Below are 18250 nucleotides of genomic sequence, written 5' to 3' on the forward strand. Positions count from 1 at the left end.
GTAGGGAGTAACGAACACCGGTAGTGGAGAGACAGGCACGGAAATACAAAACCTACTGGTTAGGAAGCCATATAGCGAAGTAGTGATGAATGGTGCCGAATCATCTGGACGAGAGAAACGGATGAAGGAAGTCGAAAAAGACATGCGTGGTAATGGCGGAACGAAGAAGTTAGAGGTAGCAGTGGTGAAAGACAATTTGGCATGGCTGAAGCGTAGCCTTGTAGGGGGTACGACAAAGCCTATCCACCTTGATTCTCTGAAGGAAACGATCGCGAAGAACATATCTAATATCGTTCAGGTCAGGGAAATGGGAGCATACAAAGCTCTACTGACTTTCGATAGCCCGATCCATGCTGAAGAAACCTACACGTTGCACATGAATAGCCTACTCCACTTGTTTCACAGGGTATGGAGGTAGGAGGAGTCGGAACATAGTGAAACTCGCAGAGTGTGGCTTGAATGCTTTGGAGTCCCGTTACAAGCATGGTCTGTCGACACTTTTAATATGATAGGAAGCCAATGGGGAGAAGTGGTAGGATGTGATAGAGAGACTGAATTATGCAGTTCTTTCACGGTAGGTTGTGTACAGATTGATACGTGCATAATGAATGGAATTTAAGAATGGATTCATATCACTGTGGGTACCGGAGGATATGACGTGTTCTTGAAGGAGGTAGGACATGAGGCGTGTGAACTACACTGTGCTAAAAGACCTGGTCATCAAATGACAACAAACAGAGAGAGATCAATTCAAGATAGCAGGGGCAAGGGGACAGGAGTAGAATTGGTGCAGCGCCATCAAAATCATTCATTGTACGGGGCCGGCCAAGAGGAGGAGATGCTGTTGATGCTAAAGCGAGGCGAGGAAGAAGACAATGGCAGATTAGGAATTTCACACATAATTTTGAATGAATGGACTGATAACAATAATTGCCAATATCGCTGGAGATCCGTAACTGATCAAGAAATTATTGGAGATAATCAAGGCATAATTGATGCTGGAAGAGATACCGGTACAAGAGATGAGGCAGAATCAGAGAGAACGGTCACATGTGTTTTAAGTGGAAAAGGAAGGGGGCTCACCAATGCTAAACAGAAATCTATCACCTTGAAGGAGATTTGGGCCTGCCACAAAAAATAGTAGGACAAGGGGCCAAACAAACTAATTGGGCCAGCTACACTTGATGGGAGCGGATCCACGTTTGGGCCTATGAGTGGAGAACCGGGGCGGGCGCTGGACCTGAAACCAATCGAAGAAGGAGGCGGTTCAATGGATGGGCCTGAGAGGAGAGGTTCGGGTCGGGCAAGGGGAGCGCTACCAGTTGAAGACGGCAAAGGGCATGGGTGCAACACCAACAGCGGCCGATTCTTCAAGGCGATCGACAGCACGATCGCTGGGGCTGGGCACGAGGGAAGTCAGCAGCCACCCCGCCTTGATCTCATGGCGCGCCGCGGTGGATCTACTCATGCCCACTATGCTGAGCACGGGCCAGGAGGGATCGGCGCAATGAGGCCCAGGCTCGGAGGAAGGATTCCCCGTAACAGGTCAGAAGGTTGGAGCTATTTGTTGGACACATGGCGATGAGGAGCAACACCCGAGAGACGCCAGTGATAGGGGCGGCTTGCATGTGGCTGTTACAGCAAGAGGATCGAAGGAAGCTGGCAGCGGCACTCAGAGGAGGCATGGGAGACCTGAGGGGTATGCGGTAATCGAGGAACAGATCGAACCGGACATAGACGGAGGTTAGATTGTTGTCCGGAGTGACAACAAATTGGAGATCGGGCATGAGGAGGACGAAAGGGAAGGGAATGCTTGTGGGAATGAACTAGTAGAGATAGCGGCAGAAGATGGTGATACCCAGTGTTCGGATTTGGAAGCGCAGATGCTGGAGAACCGAAGAACTTGGGAATTGGCAAAGGAGTCTGGCACCATGTTATACAATGAGGATGATGACATTATGGCCATACTCCAAGCGCAAAATGAAGAAATAGATTGCAAAAGGAAAATAGCAAGGAAGAAGGAGAAACTCAGACGATGCAGACCAAAGCATAAAAAACAAGTGTGTCAAAAACTTTTTAAATGGTCTTTAGTTCTTGGAATGTTAGGGGGCTAAGGGGTGATGGAAAGTTTAGTATGGTGAAGAACCTTAAGAATAAACATAGATTGAATTTGTTGGGTTTGATTGAGACTAAAAAGGAGACAGTGACGAGATATGATGTGGCCAGACTATGGGGACAGGATGGAGCGGGATGGGAATATGTAGGCTCTGAAGGTGCATCAGGTAGACTTTTATTAATATGGGATGAATCAGTATTTAAATTGAATACCTGCCATAAGGGAGATAGATGGTTGTGTGTGGAAGGGATCCTGATAAAAAGTAACTTCAACTGTGCTTTTTTTCTAGTCTATGGTGCACATGAAAGGGGTGCAAAGTTGCAAGTGTGGGAAGAGTTGAGTTATATAGCGGGGTTATGCCAAGTGCCTAATTGTTATATTGGAGATTTCAATGAAATAGTACAGGTGGAGGAACGACAAGGTGCTGGGGCCTTACCTCGGTCTGCAGAAGATTTTAAGGCTTGGATCCAAGATATGGAGTTAGTGGACTTGCCGCTCACTGATCGTATGTTCACATGGTTTAGGGGGCGCTCTTGTAGTGGCATTAATAGAGCTATGTTTAGCCTAGAGTGGCTGGAGGAGTTTCCGGAGACTCGGGTACGGGGTGGACCAAGGGGGCTGTCAGATCATTGCCCTATTATCGTAGAAGACAACAAAATGCGGGGAGGACCTAGGCCGTTCAGAAGTTTAGATTTCTGGTTTACGCATGAAGGCTTCCTTAGAATGGTGAAGGAGGTGTGGAGAGGCTTGGGGGAGATTTAGTTCACAGATAAATTGAAGGCGTTGTCGATTCTGCTAGGAAGGTGGCATAAGGCCAATTTTAGTGATATGGATAAGAAGATTACGACCTTTGAGGAAGAAATTAAGAAGATTGATGACTTGGTAAGCAATGGATTGTATGATGGAACTATGGAGGCTAGGCGAAAGGCGCTAGTAAGTTGCTGTGAGAAGTAGTATGTGAGAAAAGAGATTCATTGGAAGCAGATGTCCCGATTAAGACAAGCCAAGGAGATGGACAAAAATACAAGATACTTTCATCACATAGCCTCAGCAAGAAGGAGGAATAACAGGATAGATACTTTGCTAATCAACGGCAGACAGGTCAGGAATCAGGCAAGGATTAAAATTGCTATTATCGACTTCTATAAGGAATTATATCAGCAGAAACACTCTCCTATGGTGGGCTTCAGGGATGGTCTGGTGGGAAGGATACGCCAGGATGAGGCTGTAAAGTTGGAAATGTTGCCGTCAGCTGAGGAGATAAGAGAGACTGTCTGAGATTGTGACTCCTTTAAGGTGCCAGGCTGTGATGGGTACAACATGAATTTCATTAAGAAGTGTTGGGAGGAGATAGGGCCGGAATTCACGACAGTTGTGATCGGGTTATTTCAGACATCAAGATTACCGGCGGAGTCCAATATCACTTGGGTGGCACTGGCACCGAAGTTTGTGGGGGCAAGGGAGATTAAAGACCTGCGACCTATTAGTATGGTTGGGTGTGTGTACAAGGTTATTTCCAAAGTACTGGTGAGGAGGATGAGACAAGTAATGCTAGAGCTAGTAGGGGAGACTCAGAGCGCATTTGTGAAAGGCAGGAAAATACACGATGGGACACTCATTGCATGTGAAACTGTGGACTGGCTCAAGCGAAGGAAGGATGATGCAGCAATAATAAAGTTAGACTTCCAAAAAGCATATGATAGGGTCAAGTGGAGTTTTGTGGACTTAGTACTGCAGAAGATGGGATTTGGGATGAGATGGAGATCGTGGGTTATGGAGTGTGTAACGACAGCTTCTATGTCGGTCCTGATAAATGGTTCGCCGTCCAAACCCTTAAAAATGGAAAGAGACTTGAGACAAAGTGACCCACTCTCTCCGTTCCTGTTCGTACTGGTTGTAGATGTGCTATATCGGATTATTGGAGAGGCGGTCAGGAATGGCCATATATCACCATTGTTGGTTGGGCGAGATAGCATAGAGCTATCGCATCTCCAGTTTGCGAATGATACAATTCTGTTTAGCCCACCGGAGGAGGAGACTATCAAGAACTACAAGCGACTCTTGAGGTGCTTTGAGCTGATGTCAGGGTTGAGCATTAATTTTGACAAGTCGAGCTTGATTCTAGTAAACTATGACCAGCAGTGGGTCCAGAGTATGTGCCGTTTGTTAGGCTGCAAGGGAGGTTCCCTTCTAGTCAAATACTTGGGAATTCATTTAGGAGCAAATCCGAGGCTGGTGAAAACTTGGAAGCCCATCATAGATAAAGTGGAGGAAAAGCTAAGCCTATGGAAAGTGAAAGTGCTGAGTAAAGCTGGGAAGTTGGTGCTGATCAAGTCAGTGTTAAATAGCCTACCAGTATATTATCTGAGTTTGTTCAAGATGCTGAAAGCGGTTGCTGAAAAATTGATCTCTCTACAGAGAAGGTTCCTTTGGAGGAAGGAGGATGGAAATAATGGGATGGCACTCGTTAAATGGGAAGTGGTGCATGCTCCCAAGAGATTGGGAGTTGGAGATGCTATGATCCGCAACACGGCTATGTTATTTAAGTGGTGGTGGCGGTTTGCCAAGGAAGACTGCCCATTGTGAAAAAAAGTCGTGTGCTCTTGTAACAACCTAAATCCTAATGAGCTACTGTCAACTCAAGTACTACCTACTAGAAGAGGCCCCTGGAAGGATATATGCCAATTACAAATAACAAATCAACACTTAAGGGAGAAGATGATCACAGGTTTGTCCATGGAGGTTGATGATGGACGGCGTACTCATTTTTGGGAGGATGTATGGTTACACTGTGGATCTTTGAAGGATTGATTCCCCAGACTATTCTCTGTTTCAAACCAATGTGGATCTGTTATAGGGGATTGTGGGTTTTGGGATGGGCTAGAGTGGATTTGAAATTTCATTGGAGAAGAGAGCTCTTTCAATGGGAGTTAGAACTTCTGAGTGAATTACACGAAGTGTTGAGACCTGTGAATCTAATACAAAACAGAGAGGATAGTGTTGTATGGAAACTAGACAGAAAAGGAGTTTTTTCAACTAACTCATTTGTGCAGGTTTGGCAAGAAGAATTGATCCCAGAGGAGGTTACCAGTTACAGCTTCACGAAGACTATCTGGAAAGGTTTAGTACTACCTAGAGTGGAACTGTTTACTTGGTTTGTCCTAATAGGAAGAGTGAGTACAAAAGATAGGCTTAGCAGGTTTGGAATTATCAGACAAGAAGATAGTATTTGTGTTTTCTGTCATACTGAGGTGGAGCAAGCCCACCATTTGTTTCTAAGTTGTGGATTTGCCTGGCAGGTTTGGAGTGCTTGGATATCGACGTTATGCCGACAGTGGGCTTTTCCAGGTTCGATGCGAGAATATTTCTTAAGCTGGACAAAGGAACCAAGGAGGAAGGAGGATCGAGAGCAACGACTGAGATGCTTCTGTGAAATCGTCTGGAACATCTGGTTGGAAAGAAATAGAAGAGTATTCCGGAATGTAAGCAGAGGTGTGGAAGAGATCTTCAACATGACGGTGATGAGCGCCAACGAATGAAAAGGTGTAGATCCCTTTGGTTGTTGATGGCTATGCCGTAGATGATAGGGGACTCCTTTTTGTGCTGTTGTGTCACTTTTTACTAGGCTTTTTGGTACTGATGTGTCTGTTAGTTTGTTGCTCCACTGTATTGTGTTGAACTCTTGTGTTCAAAAAAAAAAATTAATCCAACACTACTGATGTTCATTATAAACCTTACGTTTCAGTTGTTGAATCCTAAAGTTTACATGAGGAAGTTAACCACCGTAAATATTAGCCACATGGCGACTAGGGCTGGTAATGGGTAGGGTAGGGTAGAGTTTGGACCATACCCTAACCCTACCCGCGGGTTGAAAATTTTATTAAAACTCTATCCTACCCTACCCGCGGGTTGAGAATCTCTCAACCCTAACCCTACCCGCACTCTAAAATTCTAAACCCTACCCTACCCTACCCTACCCGCAGGAATATCAAATTTTTTCAAAGTAAATATAAAATTCAATCATTTCGAATTTTATATATATTAATAACATAAAAAATAAAAAATTAATGCTCTAAATTACTAAATTAACTAACTAGTTTTAGTGGTTGTTCACTTATTGTAAGTCATTACATAAGGCAGGTTGTAGGTTCAATTCTCACTTCCTTCACTATATACCTAATTTTTATAACTTATGTATTATATATAAGGTGCGGGTAGGGTACACCCTAAACCCGTACCGTACCGTACCCGCACACATACCCGGATCGTACCCTATCCTACCCGCAGCGGGTTAAGTACCCGTAGGTAGGGTATGAATTGCCAACCCTAATGGCGACTCTTTTATTTCTTTACAGGCTGGATATTACCAAATGCGGGTCTTTTATTTCTTTACAGGCTGGGTATTACCAAATGCGGGTGGCTCCTCCAGATTGTCACAAGACCCGGTTTGCACTCACCAAAGTCTCTAAGAATGGCTCGTCATGCCATTTGATTTAACAAATGCTCCGGCCACTTTTCAATCATTGATGAACTCTATTTTCACTCACATATTTTTAATAAATGTAGTTTATGTCTAATATTGTGAAGCAAAATTTTTAAGTTCATTTCTTGATTTATCAAAGTTGCTATATATCTAAGTATTTTTTCATCTAAGTTCATCCAAGTAGGTCCAATATCAACAAAAATCACTCTCATAAAAAGAGCATGATTACACGCCCATCTTCTTCTTCTTTTTCCCCTTCTTCCTCCTCCTCCTCCTCCTTCTTTTTCACGTTCCTTCCTCATTCTTTTGTTGTTGTTGCTGCTGTATTTTTTTTCTTTCTTTTCCTCCTTCTTTCCCTGGTGAAGAAGTAGTAGAAAGTGAGGGAGAAGAGTTTTTTTGAATTGTGTAGAACAGAAATGAACTGAAATTATATTCATAATGAATCAAAATTATATTTAGAATGAACCAAAATTATATTTAGAATAAACCTAAAATTAAATTCATAATGTAAACTAGTTTCAAAACAAGCACAGACTAAATGCACCTTATTTAAATCCAGAATGAATCGAAATTACTTAATGATTGCGACACATAAACTTAATTCGAAAATAAACACACAAACAAAATTGAATCATGAACAAAAACACATCAAAATCCATCAAGTGATTTTGCAACATTATATGTTTTTTCTTCTTTATTTGATTAGATGTACAAAAAAGAAGAACATGATGAGAAGTTTTAAAGAATTTTTTCTTCTTATTTCTTCTTTTTTGTTTGATTTTTCTTCTATTTTTTTGGTTTTATTCCTTTCAAAATAGTGAAATAAGAAGAATTATAACAAAATAATTCACTCAAAAATGAACCAAAATTATATTTAGAAATAAACCAAAAATTACATTCAGAATGTAAACTCGTTTCAAAACAAGCACATACCAAGTGCACCTTATTTAAATCTAAGATAAATCGAAATTATTGAATGATTGTGACATACAAACTCAATTTGAAAACAAGCACACAAACGAAAATTGAATCATGAACAAAAAATGAGAAAAGAATAAGAAAGAGGAGGAGGAGGAGGAGGTGGTAGTGGTGGTGGTGGTGGTAACGGCAGTAACGAAAGTAAAAAAATAATAAAAAGGGAGGAGGAGGAGGGGGAGGAAGAGGAAGAGATATGCGTAAATTTGAAATAAGAAGAAGAAAAAGAAGAAGAAGCAGCAGGGTGCGGGAAGAGAAGAAAAATGGAACAAAGAAGCGTGTGACTCTAAATTATTCGGATAAATTTAAGAGTAATTCTCCACATCCAAGTAATTTTATATCCAATTGCTTTGAGTTACGCGTTCCTTTTTTCCATTTTCTTCCCCCCTTGTGCTTCTTCTTCTTCACTCTGGATACTACGTCTTTTTCTTCTTCTCCTCCATTTTTTTATTATTTTTTAATTTCATTACCATTGTCACCAACACTATCTATTCCTCTTCTTCTACCACCACCACTACCACCACCACCACCATTGTCGTCGTCGTCATTATCTTCTTCTAATACGTATCATTGTTATTGTTATCATCGAATTCGAATTTATATAATGGACACTTTTCGGTTCATTTGGTATTATACAATGGTTTTGTTTTGAGCTAATTTTTTGTTCATTCAAGATATAAGTGTTTCAGTTATAATGGACAATTTTTGGTTCATTTGGTATTATACAATGGTTTCGTTTTGATAATATTTTCGGTTCATTCAGGACGCAGATATTTCTGAAATCGAATTTATATAATGGACCATTTTCGGTTCATTTAGTATTATACAATGGTTTTATTTTGATAATATTTTCGGTTCATTCAATCACCACAGAGAATCAGAATCAATAAAGATATTACCAAAATGTTGGTGTTGTTGGTGATGACGATAATGATGATGGAGGAGGAAGAAGAAAAGGAAGGAGGAGGAAGAAGAAATTCAAATAAAAAAGAAACAGAAGGAGGAGGAGGAGATGGATATGGTGGTATAGTGGTGATGACGATGACGATAATGAAAAAAAGACGAAGAAAAAGAAGAAAAAACAACAGGAGGAGGAGGAGGAGGAGGAAGAAGACAAAAGTGTAATTTGGATGTGTAATAGAATTCTAAATCTAGATGCTAAAATTATTTGGATGTGAAGAATAATTCATAAATGTATGTATATAAATTTGACTTGGTTAAAAAAATTTCGTTAACTAATATTTTTATTTTTATCGAAGTTTAACTAGTGTATGACCCCGTGCTCAGCACGGAAAAATTTATAAAAGTAAAAAAAAAATTATATGCTTCGATATTTAAAATAAAAGTACAAAATAATTATTATTTTAAGAAATTTATAAAATTATTATTAAAATAAAGTTTAACTTAAAAAAAGTGAGTAATAATTATTTTATATTTTTTAAGGTCAAATAATTATACACTGATACAGAATTTAAAATAAAATTAAAATATTTACATTAGAATACTATTTTTTCAAAGACTTCTTTATAAACAACATTGATGATTGAATTTGCAGATATTCCTACGTGATTTATAAGTAAAACTTTTAAACCTCTCTTACTCTTAACTCTTGAAAGTGCCATATATAGTTGGCCATGTGTAAAAACTGGTTTGGACAAATACAATCCAACATGAGATAAAGTTTGTCTATGAGACTTATTAATTGTCATGGCAAACGATACTATTATGGGAAACTGTCTTCATTGGAATCTAACTGCGACGGTTTCATTTGTTGGTACCATATTCATTCTTGGAATCAAAGCAATATGACCAACATTGTTACCCATTAAGACTTCATATTCTATGACATGATTTCCAAGCTTCCTAACTTGTAGCCTTGTACCATTACAAAGACCACTGGATTTGTCAATATTCCTCAGTAACATCACCGGAACACCAACCTTGAGTATTAATTTATGTGGAGGCAAACCAGAGCAATTTATGCTATTCAGTAATTCAGGACTATAGATATCTAGTTGACTCTCCATATTCCCTTCATCCATACAAATGGAATCCGAACTAAGATATAATTTTCCCCCTCTAGGAATGATAGCCATCAGATGGTTGTTGACCTCTTCAACGATGTCTAGTGTGGGAGCCAGTATAGTTCTTGCTTTGAAAAAAAATCCTTTGAGGACATGTTTTCCAAAATATTTGGATAAGAAAAATGAACCAACTCATCAAATGCCTGGTCCGAAGAAGGAATAACAATATCTCCTGGAAGACATATCTCAGATTCACCATCCATATTGTCACCTATTAGACCATCACCAACTTTCAATAACCACTCACCAAATTGCTCTGTCTCATCTTGATCTGAAGCAGTCGTCCCTATAGAGAGTCTCATGTTTTTTGTTAGTTTGAGCACCTGACAAAACTTTCAAAGGTAACACGAATTCACAGTTGAATGAACGATGTCTTGTCTCGATCCTCGTGGAATGACAGGAAGAATTTGTCTAAAGTCTCCACCTAGTACAACCACTTTTCCTCCAAAGGGAAAATCTTTGCTATATGTTGGAGAACACCTCATGATATCACCCAAGCATTTATCAGCGCTTCATAGCAGTACCTACTAACCATTGGAGCCTCATCCCAAATTATAAGTTTGGCTTTCAACGGCAACATTGCTTGAGGGGAACCAGGTTTGATGTTACATACAGAATCCTCAGTTATATTCAGCAGTATTTTGAACCTTGAGTGTGTCGTTCTTCCATTGGGAAGAAGTAAAGATGCAATACCACTCGAAACAACATTTAACACTATATCACCCCCTTGAGCGAATCTCAGCAGACATAGGGTTCCAGAGAAATATTTTTCCAGTATCCCCATGACCATACACAAAGAAAAACCCCCCTTCATCATAATACACAACTGTAACGATTTTATCGAATGCATATCTCTGCTCAGGTGTTGCGATGGCTAACATGTCTGAGGCATTTTTCTTTAAATCATCCATGTTAAAGTTTAGCTCTTCCCTAATAACACTTTCGGTTAACAAATAACTATCAACTTCAGTTGCTAAAGGCATAGGAAGATAGTCTTTCAAGGTTTTACCATAGGAATGTAAGATATTGTCTATATCCATTAAGCACAACTGCTTAATCTCATCATCTGACATTGTTAACTCTGCATATCATACAATACTATAAAAATTCAATTAAACTAAAAATGATCAATAAGGAAAAACTTTTATCATTGTAATTAATAAAAATTCACCCCTCATGTTCATCACGGCTCTCTGTCGATACAAAATATCATCTGAGAGTTCATGCCAACATCTATCCCAGACATGTTCTGGTCTTGAGATATTGTTGGATGTTAATAGAATGACAAATAACCTCCTAACATATGATCCTGAGGCCTATGAGATTGCTTCCTTAATTGCATCAATAAATTCTTTGTCATCTTACAAGAGTTCAAGGACGAAGCATGCATCTCTATACATAGCATAAATTGTTCCTCCTACTGTTCTTATATCTCGAAAACTCATACATCCTCTTTGAGTATTCAAGAGAAGTCGTTGGTAATATTCTTCAGTATTTGCTGAAAAAACTTGGTTAAAATCCCACTTTTAAGTTGTTAAATGGATTAAGCTATGCTATTTTAATTATTATGTAGCTACACATCCGCATAAGAATAATTTTCCTAAAAAATATAGAAAAAATAAAAAATTGTATAATCTACAGATTATAACTGTTGAAAGTTATTTAAACATTTATTTTTTAGTGTAGATAAATCGAATAAAATGGACGTGGGGTACAGGCTATTAAGATTTTAAATTTAAATCATTAAATAAGTAAGATCAAAATTGAATATAAACTTGTCATTACCTGCAGGTACATGAGTCAACCTTCCAATTGCGAAGCTTTTCTTTCGAGGAAACCACTTTGAAGAATCGTCCTTCCAAACAAACTTGGTTGGAAACTCAAGATAAGTCAGACTTCGAGCATAGGGATATGACATGTTCGCCGCCATCCATCCCAAAAACATGGACTTATGAGATATTTCTCTTTCGACGATATCATTCACATTAGAAGTTTCACCATAAACCACATGTTGCTCATCCACCAAATGGAATGGAAGTCTAATCACAAATGGTTCTTTCTCTTGGATTTCGTATCCAAATAGACGCCAGACTGCCTCACATGCCGAAATGTACTTACAATTGTAGTAATTCCTAATTTTGTCAACAACTTGTGTGGCTTCTGACAGATCACCAGTATTGTATAGAGTAGCTATTACGCAGTCATTACCCTTGTGTACATACTTAAACAGATACTTAATAGAACTTGTTTGACATGTGTATTCCACATTTATGTGGCACCCAAACTTGAGCAACAATTTTGGATTATACGGAACAATGAACTTATTGTCTAGTACACATTCCCTTTTCTTCACTGTTTGACCGTTATCAATATACCTTTATTTGGATAGATAGTTGCTTCCCTATGAATGAGTAATGAGAAATATATAGAAAATTTTCGTCATTAAACTAATATAAATTAAATTTAGATAAATATGAGTCAATTACAGTGAGAAAAATGTCACATTTATCTTCACTGGATTGTAAACTGAGAATATTAGATGAGGTACCAGTTTTTCGACACACTGTTCTTTGACTTGTAGTAATCTGATGCACATTTTTATGTATGTCAAAATTTGTATTATTATTGTTCTTCGACACTTTTAAGTCAATGAAACCATTTTATTTGGTTAATTATGTTTAACTCTTGCTATATGTTACACTTTTAAGTCAATGAAACCATTTTATTTGGTTAATTATGTTTAACTCTTGCTATATGTTATGCTTTGAAAGAGATGGTTAGGCTTATTTAAAATCAATTATCTTTAACCTATTAGGCTAACTGAATCATGAATGATAGAATTCAACAACAAAATTTATCAAGAAATAATACAAATAATTAGTTTATACCATTATTTTCTTAGACAGAGTATGTAGTGTGTCAATGTTAAAAAAGTATCGTGAGTCATAACTTGGTACATAGAACCCGTAGTCTTCAACGCAATTGGGACAGAAATATCTTTTCTCAAGTTTCCTTAAGCCACGACGACACTTCTTACATCCTTTGTTCCACCAACCAAACTCGGTCTCAACTTCTTTAATTGTCCCAGCAGTAACAAATACAGCATCCTAAAATCAATGGATGTAAGGGGTCTAAAGTCTCCACCTAGTACAACTACTTTTCCTCCAAAGGGCAAATCTTTGCTATATGTTGGAGAACACCTCATGATATCACCCAAGCATTTATCAGGCACTTCATAGCAGTACCTACTAACCATTGGAGTCTCATCCCAAATTATAAGTTTGGCTTTCAATAGCAACATTGCTTGAGGAGAACCAGGTTTGATGTTACATACAGAGTCCTCAGTTATGTTCAGCGGTATTTTGAACCTTGAGTGTGCCGTTCTTCTATTGGGAAGAAGTAAAGATGCAATACCACTCGAAGCAACGTTTAACACTATATCACCCCTTGAGCGAATCTCAGCAGACATAAGGTTCCAGAGAAATATTTTTTCAGTACCCCCATGACCATACACAAAGAAAAAACTCCCCTTCATCACAATACACAGCTGTAACAATTTTATCGAATGCATATCTCCGCTCAATTGTTGCGATGGCTAACATGTCTGAGGCATTTTTCTTTAAATCATCCCTGTTAAAGTTTATCTCTTCCCTAATAACCCTTTCGGTTAACAAAGAACTATCAACTTCAGTTGCTAAAGGCATTGGAGGATAGTCTTTCAAGGTTTTACCATAGGAATGTAAGATCTTGTCTATATCCATTAAGCACAACTGCTTAATCTCATCATCTGACATTATTAATTTTGCATATTATACGATACTGTAAAAATTCAATCAAACTAAAAATGATCAACAAGGAAGAACTTTTATCATTGTAATTAATAAAAACTCACCCCTCATGTTCATCACAGCTCTCTGTCGATACAAAATATCATCTGAGAGTTCATACCAATATCTATCCCAGACATGTTCTGGTCTTGAGATATTGTTGGATATTAATAGAATGACAAATAACCTCCTAACATATGATCCTGAGGCCCATGAGCTTGCTTTCTTAATTACATCAATGAATTCTTTGTCATCTTGCAAGAGTTCAAGGGCGAAGCATGTATCTCTATACATAGCATAAATTGTTCCTCCTACTGTTCTTATATCTCGAAAACTCATACATCCTCTTTGAGTATTCAAGAGAAGTTGTTGGTAATATTCTTCAATATTTGCTGCAAAAAATTTGGTTAAAATCCCACTTTTAAGTTGTTAAATGGATTAAGCTACGCTATTTTAATTATTATGTAGCTACACATTCGCATAAGAATAATTTTCCTAAAAAATATAGAAAAATAAAAAAATTGTATAATCTACAGATTATAATTGTTGAAAGTTATTTGAACATTTATTTTCTAGTGTAGATAAATCAAATAAAATGGACGTGGGGTATAGGCTGTTAAGATTTTAAATTTAAATTATTAAATAAGTAAGATCAAAATTGAATATAAACTCGTCATTATCTGTAGGTACATGAGTCTTCCAATTGCGAAGCCTTTCTTTCGAGGAAACCACTTTGAAGAATCGTCCTTCTAAACAAACTTGGTTGGAAACTCAGCATAAGTCAGACTTTGAGAATAGGGATATGACATGTTCGCCGCCATCCATCCCAAAAACATGGACTTATAAGATATTGCTCTTTCGACGATATCATTCACATTAGAAGTTTCACCATAAACCACATGTTGCTCATCCACCAAATGGAATGGAAGTCTAATCACAAATGGTTCTTTCTCTTGGATTTCGTATCTAAATAGACGCCAGACTGCCTCACATGCCAAAATGTACCTACAATCGTAGTAATTCCTAATTTCCCTCAACAACTTGTGTGGCTTCTGACGGATCACCAGCATTGTATAGAGTAGTTGTTACGTGGTCATTACCCTTGTGTACATACTTAAACAGATACTTAATAGAACTTGTTTGGCATGTGTATTCCACATTTATGTGGCACTCGAACTTGAGCAACAATTCTGGATTATACGGAACAATGAACTTATTGTCTAGTACACATTTCTTTTCTTTACTGTTCGACTGTTATCAGTACGCCTATATTTGGAAAATTCGGTCTCATCAATGAGTGTTCACTGTCTAAACTCTTTAGGATAGAACTTTGAACATGATCCATTCTTTATGCAAGGTGAATTCTTGTTGTACGGACCACATGGACCATATACCATGTAATTTTGAATAGCTCCATGTAGATTTGGCCTTTTATTTTCATGAGGAATCTCAACTGTTATAGATTTGGCCTTTCATTTTCACGTCAATTTCAGAGAGGAGAGGAGAGAAGTGTGGGAATGGGAATGGGTTACGGGCTTAAGTCGCTGGGGATTCAGTTTTTTTTTTTAAGTCAAAACGGCACCGTTTGGAGGAGTTATTAACAAACCGAAAACCCTTTAAAAAAATCAACCAGTTCTAACGGTTCACCGATTAATCACATATACGACCGGTTTTGTAATGAGTTTTCTTGTCAGACGATTTACTCATAACATCTGTTAAGTCATTTTTAAATTTTATAAAATTATTTATAATAATTACAAAAAGTGCTCATAATAAAAAATTTCAAAATTTTATAAAAATATTTTATTTAAAAATGTTAATAAAATCTTAGTTGTAGTCTGTTTCAAAATAAATAATTATAATAATATTAGTATTTTATACAACAACCCATACAAAAAAAATTTAAATTTCATACAATATTTTTTCGTTCATTTTTAATAGCTCATAAATACAAAAAAAATATTGTACAGAATTTAAATTATTTTTGTATTAATTTTTATATAAAATACCCATAACATTATAATTATTCAGAAGTTGCATATAATTCGAACCTTATGAATTTAATTTACTACGTATTTGCCTAAATCGAATTTATTCAATTCGATTTATATAGAGATGCAAATTCGATTTATTTAATTTAATTTATTTTTGTATGTGGTATGATTTGATTGAAAGAGCAACAATTTATAATTTTACCTAACATCAATAAATGTAAATTATGATTTGATTCTTCTATAATTTTATCTAGCATCAATAAAATTTCACTATCATTGGTTTTTTAAAAAAATTAAAATCTAAAACGATGGTTAAAAATAAATAAAGAGGATAGATTTAATTCTTCTATAATTGTATGCGTTTTTTTTTCTGATTTGCGTTTTTATCACAATCTACAAGTTCTATGTTTTATAACTTAACGATAATTCATATATAGTATATAAATAAATTTAATTAGAATAAATAATAATTTATTTATTTTATTTTAGACTTTATAAATGAAAAGACTAATTCACTAATATAACGAATTATAATTAATGTAATATAATTAAGTAATATAATTAATTAAGTAATATAAATTATTATAAATTATATTAATTATATTAATATTTAAAAATTTAATCAAATTAATTAGTTGATATAATTAAGTCAGTGCAATAAATTGTATTGAATGAGTTAAAATAATTAAATCAGAAAACACTCTCTAAAGTATGCCACGTCAGTTTCATCATTAAGTGCAGACATCCGATTTTTATATAATAGAATAGATAGTAAAAATTTGTGAGTTTTCATGATGTTTAATAGTTTCAGGTAAGAAATTTTCGCATATGGAGGCAAAACCACCACCTGTCTATCAGAACCCTAGCGAAACATATTTCTTATATTATTTTCTATTGGAACCAAAAGTCCAAAATGCCCCTAACTACTTCACCTCTTCTTATACAAACCCCCACTGCCCCTTATACACGCACCCGTTCTCATCATTCCTAAAAGCAAAACCCTCAAAAATACAGAACCTAACAAAAACGCAATCGCACTCTACAAAAATTCCTACCTCCGATTCTCACCTTAACATCACAGATTCCATTCTTCTCTTCTTCTGCTTCTCCCAAGTTCCAACTGGTACGTTCCTTCATCTTCCTTTCATTCCATTTCCACACTCGAAATCTTCCATTTTCATTTTTTATTTGCTTGCTTCATCGCTTTGCATTCGAATCAAGATGCGACAGTTATTAGGGTTTTGGCTCTTAGCGTTGTTGCCTCTGATAATATCGTACTTCATCTCGCGAGATCTTCTCGCCGATCATTTTATTTCTAACTCGTTTGATTTTTCCCTCTTTGTGAAAATCTCCATCGTCGTTGTTGTTTTCGTTGCTGGTGCTGTTGCCTTTATGGTGCGATTTCGGTGTGGACGCGCGTGTAGCAGATTACTGCACTATATGCTTCCAAGAAAGAGACCTAGCGAAGGAGAGGTTGTAGAAGAAGGGACTGAAAACAATAACAACAGCAGCAACAACAGCGGAAGCAACAGCGGCGGCGGCGTTGTAGGTGGTGGTGCTGCTGCGGCCTCATTTCACAAGAAGTGCCGGATCGGGAGCCTAACTGCCTGCTCGCCCTCTGGTGCTGCCGAGGATTCGGCGGTGAACAACACTGACCGGAGCAGAGACGACAAGAACAGCGGCAGCAGCAACAACAGCATAAGCGTCGGAGGAGGACCGTCAGAAATGGCTTTGGGAGATTCCAACCCGCCGGAGATCGATGAGGATCTCCACAGCCGTCAGCTTGCGGTGTACGGACGCGAGACCATGAGGAAGCTCGTTGGTTCCAATGTCCTTGTTTCAGGGATGCAGGGTCTTGGCGTTGAGATCGGTAATTGTTACTTTCAGATTTGAGCGATCTATCAATTTGATTTGCTCTGATATTGTTGCTTGTTGAGTGAATGTTTAGTGCCTATTTTGTTGTGTTTGCAAACTTAATACTTGATCTTGATTTTGTCTGAATAGATTTTAGTGAAATGTGATTTTGAAGTGAAGTTAGGAACCTTCTATTTGAGAAGATTTGTCAAAATTAAAGTTTTTGGTATAGCACCCAACACCATGGTTCGACAGCAGAATCAATGTCAAATGACAAATGAAACTCAAAACCAAATATGATAAGAGTATATCATTCTTGAACTATTAAACTTATGTGAGAGCAATTCTAACATCCTTCTAAACTTGCTATTGGATTATCAGATGTTTGCTGTTCAAGATGTTTATATATATGATGAATGGAGTTTGTTGTTAAATTCTTCAGGGTTTTAGTAGACTGCTATTGAATTGGTTGTAAACTTGTAATCGGAAACTCACACAAATACTAAAATGATTTTATACGAATATACAATGACCTAGGGGGCAGCATGTACTATACTAGCAATGGTTTTTGTTGCTTTTAGTGCTCTCTAATTAAAAGGAAAGATTGATGCATTTGCTAAATTTGGTGATCTGGTCTCTGGTATCCATTATTGGCAAGAAATTAATATATGCAGTGAGATTGTGAGTCATGGGCATGTAGGCTTGGCTTGGTAAAGTTTTTAGAAAATAGCACAAGTTCTTCGTTTTGTGTTTGGTACAAAAAAAGATCATGTGCTTTTAGCCTTTTACTTGTTGCTTTTAAACGTTCAGGGTGCTTTTGAAAACACCGAAGGAGATGCTTTTCAAAGTTAGCTTGTGCTTATCAAAATTATAAAATCTAATATAACTTCATATATTAATAAATATCTAAATATATT

At 37.3% G+C, this 18250-nt stretch overlaps 2 protein-coding genes across 3 annotated transcripts in view; one reads left to right on the plus strand and one right to left on the minus strand.

Annotated features, from left to right (window-relative positions):
• LOC107607016 lies at positions 9314–9960 on the minus strand. Its single transcript, XM_016309008.1, has 2 exons — positions 9855–9960; positions 9314–9741 (listed from the first exon to the last, which is right to left on the minus strand). Exons 1-2 carry the CDS (start codon positions 9958–9960, stop codon positions 9314–9316), a joined length of 534 nt encoding a protein of 177 aa, XP_016164494.1.
• The window catches only part of LOC107608749 (ubiquitin-activating enzyme E1 2), an 8487-nt gene continuing 6668 nt past the window's right edge, over positions 16432–18250 (plus strand). The window contains exons 1-2 of one of the 2 annotated variants that reach the window (XM_021107503.1): positions 16432–16602; positions 16904–17349. In XM_021107503.1, coding sequence (XP_020963162.1) covers positions 16920–17349 — 430 coding nt within the window. In that variant the 5' untranslated portion in view covers positions 16432–16602; positions 16904–16919. The remainder of the gene's footprint in view (positions 16603–16903; positions 17350–18250) is intronic. The other variant, XM_016310473.2, reaches the window with a different exon arrangement.

Source organism: Arachis ipaensis, chromosome B07 (genome assembly GCF_000816755.2).
Source record: "Arachis ipaensis cultivar K30076 chromosome B07, Araip1.1, whole genome shotgun sequence".
Taxonomy (NCBI): domain Eukaryota; kingdom Viridiplantae; phylum Streptophyta; class Magnoliopsida; order Fabales; family Fabaceae; genus Arachis; species Arachis ipaensis.